This window comes from Aptenodytes forsteri, unplaced genomic scaffold, assembly GCF_000699145.1.
Source record: "Aptenodytes forsteri isolate BGI_AS27 unplaced genomic scaffold, ASM69914v1 Scaffold282, whole genome shotgun sequence".
NCBI lineage: Eukaryota > Metazoa > Chordata > Aves > Sphenisciformes > Spheniscidae > Aptenodytes > Aptenodytes forsteri.
The window spans coordinates 1,947,235-1,960,588 of NW_008794089.1; the positions used below are offsets into that span (position 1 = coordinate 1,947,235).

The 13,354-nt window shown below is 43.0% G+C and overlaps 1 protein-coding gene across 1 annotated transcript in view; it reads left to right on the forward strand.

Annotated features, from left to right (window-relative positions):
- BLVRA (biliverdin reductase A) overlaps window positions 1-4,010 on the forward strand; it is a 39,468-nt gene extending 35,458 nt beyond the window's left edge. The window contains exon 7 of the mRNA XM_009274906.2: window positions 1,413-4,010. Within this exon, the coding sequence (XP_009273181.1) occupies window positions 1,413-1,698 (286 nt within the window). The 3' untranslated portion in view covers window positions 1,699-4,010. The remainder of the gene's footprint in view (window positions 1-1,412) is intronic.
- Window positions 4,011-13,354: the final 9,344 nt, after the last annotated feature.

The window sequence follows — 13,354 nt, forward strand, 5'->3', positions numbered from 1 at the left end:
TGTGCGTTGGTACCTTCCGCCACCCCCCCCCCCCAGTTGTTTTATGCTGTTCAGTCAGGTTCATCTGGCCATGCTTAATTTGTAGGGGATGTGTGTGGCAGTACAGGTGAGCAAAGAATAATTGATACAATGGTGTGAATATAGAAACTGGATCCTAAAGCATAAAAGATGAGAGGTGCAGAATCATTAAGCTGAGTGCTCTGCGGAATGTATTCAGGGTAGACTGACACGGACTTTCTTTCCAGATCTAATGATATTGAAGATTTAATGGGCAGTACTTGGAGATAGAATTTATTCTTCCATGCTACTGATGCCCTCATAATTTGTGAGTGGCAGACTAAAGTGGGCCATAAAGGACTGTGGAAGGGCCATCAATAACCAAGTAAGAAAAATAATGTGCATCCTCTAAACACAGGCAGTAGCGAGTGCTGATGAATGAGCTGGAGAAAGGTAATGGCAGTTGACAAAAGAGCAGGAAGGGAGGATCGTGGCTGTGGCTGGTGTTGAGGACCATTCCTCAAAGCCTTTGCAAACATTTGCAGTGTTGGGCCAGGGAGTCTGTTATGACCCCTGAAGTGATGCAGCATGTCCCATGGCTCCTCTTTCCTCAGCCAAACTGGGAAGTTGGGGAGGAAAGTGTGAGGACCTGTGAGCTATGCCAGTCAATAGCCAACACCACCAATGCTTGGCCTGGAGGCTGTTGGCATAAGACAGGACTTTGATTAAGAAAGACTTGCCTGAGAGTCTATGTAGCTGAAACAGGCAAAATTGACATCTTCTGGTGTAATCTGTAGGATCAACTCAGTGCTCCCAGTGAAGAGAAAGAAGAGCATTTGAAAAGGTCAGAGGGTACAGACGCTAGTGTCTGCACAAGCGAACTTGCCGTCTGTCCAGCTCATCCTAAAGGGGTGGTGTTTGGCTTGCACAGTAGCACCTGGGTCATCATTGTGTACCTGGGTGATGTAAATTTATTCTTGCTGGAGGAATGACTAGACATTGAGGGCCTTGTGAGTTTAGCTGTTATTGAATCATGCACAAAATATTTGGATGTTTAACTGCACTTTTCATCCAAGTCCACAAACAGAGTAAACTTCCCTCTTCCCTGTGAGATGGCTAGACATTGCTGGCTTCATTTTGTGCATAGGGAAGACAAAGCTGGAGAGAGCTTAGATGGCGTGCTGAAAGTCATGGCATTAAGCAGTGGCAGGGTTAAGACTATTACCTGGTGTTCAGCTTTGTAACCACAAGGCATGTTGGTCAGAACATGTTACCTGAGTATGCAATGACTGAAATTTAAAAATGGTGCATTTATTAGGGCATTTTCTGTAAATGCTGAGAAAAAAGCATAAACTAGAACCATTGATTCCATTTCTTCATAAATACTCTTCTTTTTCTCCGCTCCTCCACGCTAGACCTCTGACTTGGATTGAAGAAAGGGGACCAGGGATGAGACGTGAAAAGAAAATCAACTTCTGTTTCACAACTGGTTGCTTGGAGAACTTCCCTCAAGTCCCAAGGTCTGCTGTGGGCCTTTTCATGCAGGATCAGAACCTCTTTGCCAAAAAACTGCTGGGCCAGGTATCCAAGGAGGAGCTGGCTGCTGAGAAATGGCGAATTTTGCGGTGTCTTGAGCTTGCCGAGGTGATCCAACAGCACTGTGAGCAGCCAGAGAAAATCTGTTCCTCAGACTGCTCTTAGGGAAGGAGGAACATCATGGCAGACAGGAAAGCTGTAGGGCTAGAGCTCACTGTTGCCATCAAGCAGTTGCTATTTCTATTTCATTACCTTCTTCTTGACTAGTTGCGATTCCTAGGCTCTCCGGGTGGGCTGGAGAGCCTGCGCTATACCCCGTGCCTTCTGATTTGCGCTAGAACAAAGCAACATTACCCTGCTCTGATGCATTGCTGTCCTTCCAGGCATAGAGGAACCTAGCAGCAACAAGCTTTCCTGTGATTCAGCTGGAAATGTCCCTGAGAGCAGATCCTGGAGGACTGCAAATACTAGATACGATTTTTCCTCCTGAGGTTTTTTTCCCCTCTAGATACGTCCGACAATGAGATGTGTCTCATTCAGTAGTATTCATGTAGTATTATCTAGAAAGAAGTATTAGCTAGAATGAAGTTCTGGGTGAGTTTTCCACCTCTTGACTTGATCTGCAGAACTTGTGCCACCACAGTCCTGACCTTTTCTTCCAGATGCCCTGGATTGTTCTGTGTGTTTGCTCTAATTAGTTGTTGTGCCTGTTTGGGGTTTTTTGTTGTTTTTTGGTTGGTTTTTTTCCACATTGGAAATCATCTACCTTCAAATAGAATCTATATTGGTGTCAAACCAGAATAGAAGAAATATCTTGTCTCTTGGTAGATGCCATATTGAGTTCACTCACTTAATTTCTCTGGTGCCCTGTGCCAACATAGAAATCTTTTTCCAGCAGAGATTAGAACAGTACATTAAACTAACGCATTGCCTGCCTGCTTTCTACTGAATCTAAATATTTTTCTTTTTTTGTACTGGAAGCAGCATATTATTGTCCTTCATTTGTGTTCTGTATCTAATTCAGCATGTGAACGGATCACTGCTAAAAATAATATAAATCCTGCCTTTAAGAAAAAAATAACTAATGTGCTCCTGGAAACAGTTAAATTCATTAGAAATAGTGATAAAATTATAATAGAACTGTAGAAAATGGAGCAATTTGCAAATATAGCCATGCGGTTATGGCATATGATACCTGTGCGGATGGGTCTTTAGCATTTTACAGTAGTCCCAGGGTCACGTATGAAGACATTATGACTTCCCTAAAGAAGCATTTTAGTTTTAGGAGAAGCCTAAACAGTGCACAAAACTATTAACAATTCCTCTGTTTGCCTTTTGCTTTCTAATTACAGCATCTGTCAGTGCTATATTAATATAGCAGCAAACTTCAGTCTGTGCAGTTTTTCTTTCAAACACAGAGCCACCATTTCTTTTCCACGTTATCACTTGGGCAATTTTTTAATAAGGGAGCATACATGTTGTGAACATATACATAATTACAGCCACTCAATATTGATGGAAAAAAAGTCTTCCTTTGGGTAAATCATGTTCATTCACCAGTTGGATACAGTTCAGTTAGTTGGCAACAGGGAAGGAAAGACTGTGTATTTTCTCCCAAATCAGTCAGATTTTAGGAGCAACTGGAGCTTGATATGTGAATGAATTCTGCGTGTGAAATTTGTTTAAATCTACTCTATCTGTTAAAATCAGTGAAAACCCTCCTATTGACTTCAATGGATTGAAATCCATGTGGGTTGGCAGCAGATTTGTGTAGGCAGATCATGCACTTGTCCACCCAAATGGACACCTTACTGAGCATTCACAGGGATTTCTTTACCAATGTGATGAACGTTGCCTGGGCATATCTGATGCTGTATGAGAGGAAAATGTGGGTTTGTGGCAAAATGCAAAAAGTCCATCTGGGATCAGAATGAAATGAGAATCTGCTGTGTATATCTATCTGCTATGTGTAACAGCACGTGAGAGGTCCTGTTTCTTGACAAACTCCTCAGCTGTGAATATGGGATGAATACCACTTGTTTACACGCTAATTCACAACAGGTAGCTGCGGAGGGAGGGCAAAGGGAAGGGAGATTCACACTCCCCATCTGTAGGCATCAAAATTAGCCACCACATCTCCCTGGGCGCTCTGCAGTTGCTGGTGAGAGCAGTATTCCTCTAAGAAATGGGGAACAAATTCACAGGAGCTCTGTAGAGCAGCAGCATAACATTGTGCAGTGAATCACCCTCTGGAGAAGCTTGTTTCTATAGAGAGCGCCTGGGGAAATTAGCTGGTTAATTTGAGCTGGGGAAGGCAGGTGCCTAGAGCTGGATAGCCCGTGCTCTCCTCCATCCCCCTCCCATTCCTCCCAGCTAAGCTGCTTGCCTACTGCTGTCTGCCCTGCTCCTGGGAGCCTACAGCATTCAAATGGCTTTTCCTTCAGCCCTGTGAATTTGCTGAGGTACCGCGATGGTTTGTGTACAAGAGCTACTGGATGCCAAGCTTCAAACGTACGTATTGTTTAACCAGATGTCGAACTCACCAATAAAATATTGGCGCTCTTAATCATTCGTTTTAGTTCCTGTTGTCCTTCATTAGCAGTTCCCATTGCCTGTGCTGAAAGTGGCTCTGTCCCGACCAGTTCTTTTCCCCCCTTTCACTCCTCGAGCCCTGCGGAATCCTGCCAGCGACTGCAGGCTGTGATCCTATCCTAAAGCTCTCAGCTGTCTCCCTCTCCTGTTTCAAAGTTTTGAATACAAGTGTGGTGGGGTTTGTGACCTTACCTCAACTCGTGAGCCCTCCCGCAAAATTCCTGCCCTTCTGGTCCCATCTGACTCCTGCCCAGGAGTACTGGCAAGTCTAAATCTTGGCTGTACGCTTCCAGTTTCCCATTCAACAACTGGTGTATTTGGGCAACCTTTTTGAATCTGCTAAGTAGAATCTGAAACAGGTATTGAAATGGGTTTTCTTGTGGTTTTAATAAACTGCTTTACCATAGCAGAAATACTATCAGGAGAGTTTTTCAGATAGTATTTGGCATAGCCTGAACCCAGTCGGTTTTCGAGATGCAGAGGTATGAAAAGGTAAGTATAAGGTGTGACATGGGCGGGTTGGTATATCATGTTCTTTGGAGGTAGCTGCTTTTCTACACTTTCTGCTGGAAATCACCCTGCTCCTGTGGGATGCTGTAGGAAGTCTATTGCAGTACACTTCATTAACTCTGCCTGATGCTATGGAGTTGTTACGGAAAGTGCTGTAATGCAAAATGCTCCTACCTGAAGGAGGGATGCTCAGTTTGCTGACACAGGCTGAAGCTTGTCTCTGGCAGATGAGAGGCATGGAGTCACTAACTGCCCCGCGCCAGCTGAAACCTGCAAGAGGTGGTTTGATCCAAAGGCCTTTTCAGAGGGCTAGAGATCAAGGGAATGGAAAATTTCCAAAGAGCAAAGAAACTAGCTATTGATATGAGGACTTGCAAAACTGTGTGGGAAGCTCTGGCCGAGAGGGAAAGAAGGTGGATGTGATTTTGGGATCACGTGTTTACCTGAGAGCCTGTTCTGTGGGGGCTGGGAATGGGGTCTAATTTAATTGTGTGATTACTGAGGAATGTCAGGAACAGTATGGGAACATGGGAAGTGGGATGAGGGGAAAGGCGAAGAGGACCAGGGGACACTGCAGGAGCTGCTTGAACTGGCATTATTTAAGAGGAGGATGTCACTGGAGCCCCCAGAGCAGATCAAGCAGACAAGGAAGGGGGAAGGCAAGGGGTGGCAGCTGTGTAGACCGGGGCTGTTTTTTAAATGGTCCGAATATGTCAAAACCACGTGTTTTTAAAATTAATAGTATGTATGGCATCTGAGTAAAACTGCAGGGCTGAGTTACAGAAAGCACTTTGGGGATTGCAGGTCCTCCAGCAGTCTGCAGAGGGGGTCAAGGTTGTAAAGACTGAACCGTACACATATTTTCAGCTGTCACTCAAGGTGTTCAATTCCTTCAGGTAGGCAGTATGATCTGGGGCTTTGGGCACCCTCACAGTTTGCTGGTGAGTGACCCACCAAAGGTGATCTTGGCTGGATGTCTGGCTCTGTAATGGTGTCTCCAGTGAGACTTGCAGAACGGTGTGCTGATGTGCTTCATGCAGTAGCATTTACTGCTCCCCAAGGTACGTGGTATGCTCTGTGCAACAGTAATAAAACATAATACCAGGAAGCCAAGGAATTCCAGCAAAATAATAGCTCCAGACTTTTGACAAAAATAGCAAGATACTTGGTTAGCCTTAAATGCTGTAAGCTGGTATCTGTAGAGGCTGAATTAAATGAGGTTACAGGACTCTGTTGAGAGACCTGTTAGAGTTTTTGTTCACAGAAGGGATGCAACACAAGTATTATCAGTGCAAGCTTCAGCCCTAACCCAGAAGAACCAAGCCGTGCAATGGGAAGACAGGACACGTCCATGCAGTGCAGTATGGTGCTGTACAAAACACAGGAGCCAGCTCTGGCTGATCTACCTCAGGTACCATGAGGGCTGGCTTGCGGTGTAATTTCATCTGGCCAGATGTGCCCTGTGTCTCAGCAGAGCTAGCCAGCCCGCGTGGAGCACTGGGCTAACTCGTTAGGCCACGTAGACATATCTGCAGCTCAGCCCAAAGTGTCCATTCGGCTCCTGGCCTGCCAGCATCGATGGTATCTTTCTCCTGTTTACACTTATCTCTTGGGCAGCAAAGGGAACCCAAACACAGCTTCCAGCCTGTAGCTTCTGCTTTCTTGCTGACCCAAGCTGGTTAAAACGGACAGCTTTTTTCTCACCCTTGAACAGAAACAAAAGGCTCAGGAGGTACAGGGCTGCTGCATGGTGATGCCCACAAAGCTGCTGGAATCATCCCGGTGTTACAGCTAGCAGAGCTCCAGGCTTAGCGCTTGTCTTCCACGTCTTGGCAATAAACATACCTTACTGTGTCCCAGCTGCATGCAGATAAATAAGGAGGGAAGCTTCAAAACAATAGTTTAAGTAAAAAATACCATCATCAGAAGCTCCGAATAATAGCCTGCAGGTACGCATGCTAGCTCTTACAAGAATAAATGCATCCTGGTCTAATAAAATTCACTTAGTCCAGGTTACTGCTTAAAAAAACTTCTCTAAAACGTCATACTCGGGGCATCCTAGATCACATTTAGTGTGAGCTGACTCTCTGATTTTGCTGCTGCTGCTGTTAATATCACAACCTGCCTACCAATGTTCCTATCTGCCACACCTAGTGTATCGTGCTATCCTGCCTGATCTCCAGTGAGTCATCCCTTCTCCCTGACAAAGGTTAACTTACAGAGAACCCAGTAACATGTCTCTAAGACAGCTAGATTACCTCAATGTAGTGAATAACTAATTCACTGAAATAGGGCTTTCTGATGTTTTGTGCATGGGTGTTATTCAAGTAGCAGGCAAGTAAAAATAATTTTAAAATGCTAGGTTAAATATTAGCAGAAAGCCAAGAAAGAAGCTCAACTGAGGAATAATAATAATAATAATAATAATAATAATTAACGTCCCTTTGTGAATAATCTGTCACTCAGGATTTCTAAAACAGTCCAGAAACAAATAGATAGGATGGGGATAACTCTATGTTAGTAGGAAGCAGTGGGTGAACTATTAGCTCTTCTTTTTCTCTTGTGTAATTCAAATACAGTCTGTAGTTCAAATATAGCTCTAATTCAAATAGTCTCTTCCCATGATTTAGGAAGCAGCACACTGGCAGCGTTTGGGTTTTGTATTTGATGTCTTTGATGCAAGGATTTCTAGCTGGTGTCCTTGGCTTGGTAGGCAGCAGTATCCTTGTTCTGCATGGTTCTTAAGGAGCTGTTTATATCTGTGTCTTTCTCTCTTTCTTGCCTACACCAATGGCTCTTCCGCCTTTTCTAAAATATACAATTCCCTTTTAAGTTGACATCTCTCCTTTATTCTGGTCCTTATTATTAGCAGTACTTGTTGATAACATGGCTTTGCAAAGTCTCGGTAAGATTTTAAATGAATCAGGACACCTTTTCTCAGTTTCCTCTGATGGGAGATTTCATTTTATGAATTCCACTGCCAGTGGATTTGTTATTGAGTTCAACAGTTTTAAGACTTGTCTTTCTAGTACTGATGCAAAATACACATTTATTATAGAAAAGGCCTGGATGCTGACATTTTCCTATCATTGACTGTACCTGCATTTTAATATAGCATTTTTGCATATGGTGACTGTTTAAATTCCTAGTCTCGTTCACATAGACAGTGTTCATGTTTAGACTTTTTCTTTTACTATGCTGAAATCTCTTTGTGTCCAGATTTTGAATGTTATGGAAATTTCTGTAAGACCTGTTAAGCTGGGGAGTTCCAAATGCCTTATCACCATCTTTATTTTATTTTGCCCTATAGTAAAAACCAACCAGACCCAAACCATCTACATCACTGTTTCTACCCTGTACACCCTGATCTTGTCTGCTAGTGTAGCTGCAGTGAACTCAGGCAGAATGGGTTTATATGTAGTTTTTCACGTACATCTTGCCTCTCGCTGAGCATGCTTTTTGCTTTGCACAGTGCAATCCACCTCTGCTGCAAACATGCTGTGTTCTAACATTTGCTTCTCTTGTAATACCGCGTCCTGCTGTTGTACCTTCACCTCTGTGTGCTCATGAGACTGTTATTCATATCTGCTTTATTACAGATACCTGTTTTATTACATGACCGTGCAGGTCATGACTACACACCAGAGCACTCCCATCTGCTGTTATAGCTTAAGTTTTTCTATGTTAACTTATCAGCCATTAGAGCTTTCTCTACTTTTGCTTTTGAGCTTGGTTTCATTAGGAGCTCATCTTTCAGCCTGTCATCCCAGCCTGTCAAGGCACAGTCATCTTACTGCAGCTGTAGCCAGGTTACACACTCATGAATCATTTTGGAATGTCCTTGATTTCACTCATCAGAAAAGCTCTTTGCACGGAGGCGCTTTTCACTGGAAAATAATGAGGTTTTGTGTATCTCAAGCAGTGCACCTAGGTTGTGGTTTTTTTTTTTCTATTCTGCTTCAGTGAACTTGTCACTGGAGATGGGGGGCTCTGCAGATATCCCTACGTTTTTCCCTGGTGCATAGCATTATGTGGGCTACATCTGCTGACAGCCCTGAGATGATTAGGTCTGTTAAATGCTTGTATGCAGTCTGTTTCTCTGCAGTCCTTCCAGTTTGAAAAACCATGGCAGGCAGCACGTTTCTTCCAATGCTTCACATGAAAAGCCCTCTTTTAGTGTCTTCTAACATCACGGATTTTGAAGGGAAGGACAGGGTAAAGCAAAAAGCTTTCCTTATTTTTGTTGTTTGCAAATCCCCTCACAGGTACTATGCTCTCAGAAATTCAGCCCTGTACCTGGCAGAACTTAGCCGTGGTGTTTTAGGGTGCAATTTGACAGACATTTCTTCGGGCAGGACCACCAAGCGCCCATGGCTTGTCCCTGCTCAGCTGCCTCTATGCGACTGTGGCGCCTCCATCTTCTAGCCCTCCTGCCCTACCTGTTGAGGTTCCTCTAGATGTGCTGTGCTGCTGCCGTTGCTGCAGCCCCTTTTCCAATACCTCAAGATGCGTCCCTGAGGTGATTAGCGGAGGGACTGCCGCAGGGCTGGGGAGGGCTGTGAGAGGAGGAACAGGCAGCAGCAATTCTCTGCCCAAAATCTGGGTAGCAGCTGGAAGGATGCGTGGAGAGAGGAGGGAGGAGGCTGAGCTGTCACTCTCAGTCAGCACTTCACCAGCACTCTCACGTCAAGGAAGAAAGAAAGAGAAAAAGAAAAAAATCTAGTAAGGTGCATTAAATGTTTTGGTGGAAAATAACTCAGAAAACACAGATAACCTTTCTTCCTGGTGTTTGTATATGAAAGGCCCAGAGTTGCTCCAATTTTCTGTTGAAAAGAGTTGCTAGAACCCAAATCCCACCAAGTGCATCTCTCTGTAGGTGACACCTGGGTTTCTCATGTGTAAAATGTCCCTGGGTAAAAAGTCCCACTGTAATTTGGCTGCTTTGCATTGATAGGTTTTGTCCATGCAGAGGCACCTTTGTTTGTGCTGAGAAAGAGTCAGTAGCAGGAGGGGTTTTAAAACAAGAGAAAAACAAAGGACAAAAAAGGCTCATGAGCTCAAGTTTCTCTTGCAGGCACGCCTGCTTTCCTTGACTGGTAGCTCATTTTCTCTCAGGAGTTGTTGTCATGTCTGGTTTTATGGTTGTTGTCAGGTATTGGGAGGCTCTTTCTGCACTTTGAAGTGGGCAAGGGCTTACACAGGGGATGTACCATGGATCCTTCTGTACTAGACATCTATGTATTACATGGTGAGCTGACATTGTGGGGGACTGGGCTCAGGGACCCAGTCCTACATCCCAAGCTCTTGATCTCCTCCTTAGTGTCCTACCAGAGATGGTTTTAAAGGGGGCAAGTGTCCATGAAGGTGGTTGACATCAGTCATGAAGGGAAACCTGACAGAGGAATGCTCCCTTTGTCCCTTACCTCATATACACCTTCCTCAGATGTACCTTGCTTTCTTTTGAATTTTAGCAAAAAGCCACGTTCATTTTAGCAGCCACCTCAAGGTGCTTCTCCTTGCCAGCCCACAGCACTATCTGGCTCTGGGAAAGGAGGTGAGATGGAGGAGCGGTGCAACGTGGGGCCCAGTACCACCTCTGCTTTCCGGTGCTGTGAGTGGGAGTTACACCTCACTGTGAAAGCAAGGGGAGTAGTGGAAACCCACCCAGGAGCAGCGTTTCACCTGGATGCCATGCTCTCTTTTTCTGCCTGCTAAGTTCCTATCAGGTGATCTACAGTCGTAACGGCTTGTCTTCTGGCTTTGGAAACCTTGGAGTGGAGAACTTGGAAATTTCCACGTGGGGTGAAGCTCTGGACTCAATATGGGATTGGGCTGGTCACAGTCACTTTGACTTCTGCTTATCACCCTTAGAACAGCAGGATTTGTACCTTCTCTTTCTGACAGCTCTGCTAAAGTCATCCTCTGAAGGAAGAAGCAGTGCCTTGACAGGCTACGCGAGTTTGGATGGCCATGCTGCTGTGTCAGGCAAGTCCTACACTCTGGGTAAGCATCTGGTTTTTGCAAGTAAAATTTAAATTAGAGCTTGATCTGTAGCACCACAAATACTACAAAGTACTGAATGTGAGCCTGACTATTTTCTCACTCCACCATGTGTAGACCTTTCTCTTCTCTTCATGTGCGTTTTGTACAGATTCAAGTTGCCAGCCCCGGTACAAAGTTGTGACCAGTTGTTCTGGAGGGTGAGGAGTTATTACAACACAGGTACATGGGAAAAGGATAGAAGAGGGAAAACTAAATCATTCCAAGAAAATGTAGGGAAATTTTTACCTCTACTTTCAGTCACATCAGTAAAACACTCTACAGGGTTGATGTATCCTCTGCATATGTAGCTGAAAGGATTTTTTTGTGCATTGATATTCATTTTGCAACAGCTTATAATAAGATGTCACTCGCAATGCTCTGGTCACTGAGTATGTTAAGGCTTGTTTATTAGGCAGAAAACTGCAGTAAATCATAGTCAGGTAGTTATGACTGGCAGTGTAATGTCTTGCTATCAGTGCAGCTCTGATCTTTTGGAAATTCAGGACACAAACTAAGATATATCAACAACTCAGACTACCCTGTGAACATATTCCACTGATTCTTAATGCATTAAATAATCACAGTTTAAACTGCCTGTCTGCTTTTAGCCATTCATGTCAGGGAACGGATTTGTTTTAAATGATGTCTTGCAGCTGTTTTCTTTTCCACTGTTCAGTTAATTCACACTAAAGCAAACAGTCTTCATATCTTAAGCCTCACGTAGTAATTCCTATCCGTGCAAAAGAGTACAAAGGGCAACCACATCAAAATGTACCACATCTCACCCACTTTCTTCAAAGTGCAAAACAACAGAGAGCCTCTTGATTTGGTACTTGTCTATTCGAATTGCATTTAAGACCCTCTCCGAGAAGCTGTACCGCTAACCCATCACAGCAAAAGGGAAAAGCAAAGCTGGAGGGACACCTGTTGATTGAAGATGCAACAAAATTGCTCCCAGGAGCATGAAGGAGTGGGAGCTATTCAAGGGAGGTGTTCAGTGGAAGTGTGCGGATGCAGAAATAGAACCACGTCGTTTGTCTGGCTGTCACAGAATAAATGCCCAACGAATAAAGGCCAACCTGAGCACGTCTGGGGCAGAGCTGGCGGGAGGGTAATTCCATTTTGTGGTGCCAGAATTGATTTGTATCCAGACTGGGAGAAAGCAGAATTTCTGACTAATTTTTGTGGACACAGACAGTGAGTTTGAATAGCGATCGAGGTCTGTAAAACCCAAAGTAACGCTTTACCTCATTCAGAACAGAGCTGGTTTTTTCTTCTTTTTCTCAGATCACTCCAAGTCATGCAGAGCGAACATTTCACAGGCCAGTGTTTTTGCCCTTCAGTGTCTCACAGACTCTATGACTCTGTGAGAAAATATTCTTATTTAATGAAACAGAAAATGGAAAACAGCTCCATCTGGAAATTGAAGGATGCTTTTCCAGGATTGAGCAACATCATGTAAGACTTCATTTTTCCAAGCCAGCTCAATGTTTGTATTTCAGGGATGGTAGACAAAAAATAGTTAAATGAGTTAAATCAGATTTTAATTTAAAAAAAACCCAAAAGCTTAATAAAAACTTAAAACCTAAATCTAGTTAAAATTGCATTTGAAATTAAAATGCAATGCCTATAGTTATTATATAAGTAAAATAAAATAATGTGATAAAACCAACAAAAAAAGCAATGCATCTTTTCCACCTAAGTTTAAGGTAATTTTGCTGAAACTATGGGAAGCTCTTAGCAGAATGACTGGGGCCAGAGATCTCTTCTGAATTGATAAAATAGCTTTCTATAGCCCTAACTTCTCATAGAATGATTTTTTCATTTTACTGTATTTATTTCAGTATAGTTCCTTCCAAAGAATAACTAAGCAATAACAAACAAAATGGCTGGAAGTTTAAAAAGCAGAAATACTTGCCTTGTTCTTTGGGCCTGTGCTTACAAACTAGGTATGAGAGGCTATCTACCGGTTTTAAAATCTTCAGGCTCAAACCCCAGATTATACTTCCTTTGTAGTAAACCAGTTTTTCAATACAGAACATTTTAAGGGTAAATTTACTATTTTTCTTCTCTAGTCAGTACATTCAACATAGTTTTAGATTACTGCCCTTATAAAATAGAATAGTCCATCTGCCATCCAAAGCAAATCACAAGTGAAGTATTAATAGCTCAGTAAACAAGAAATGCCATTTTTATAAGGTAATAAAATGTTACCAATGGGAATCTGAGTGCATACATTGTAGGTTATATGAGCATTTGCATCCTTGTATTATATCTTCCTGAGTAGCAGAAGATAAGTAAAAGCGAAATGTAAGTTTTGCACAAAAGTTATTTGTGTTGTTATCAGTGGTTATTCACTGATGCAGCTCAATTGTGGTTTCAAAAATAAGTACAAAGTACATGTTCAACAGCATTAAAGCCTGCTACTTAAATTGAGCTGATTTGCCTTGCTGACTTAATTCCAAATTTTCAGTTTTAAATCACTTTGATATCCATATATGATTACTTTGGTACTTGCTCAATATATATAAAAATATGATCATTTTGGTACTTGAATGCGTCCAGAGGAGGGCACCCATGTTCAACAGCATTAAAGCCTGCTACTTAAATTGAGCTGATTTGCCTTGCTGACTTAATTCCAAATTTTCAGTTTTAAATCACTTTGATATCCATATAT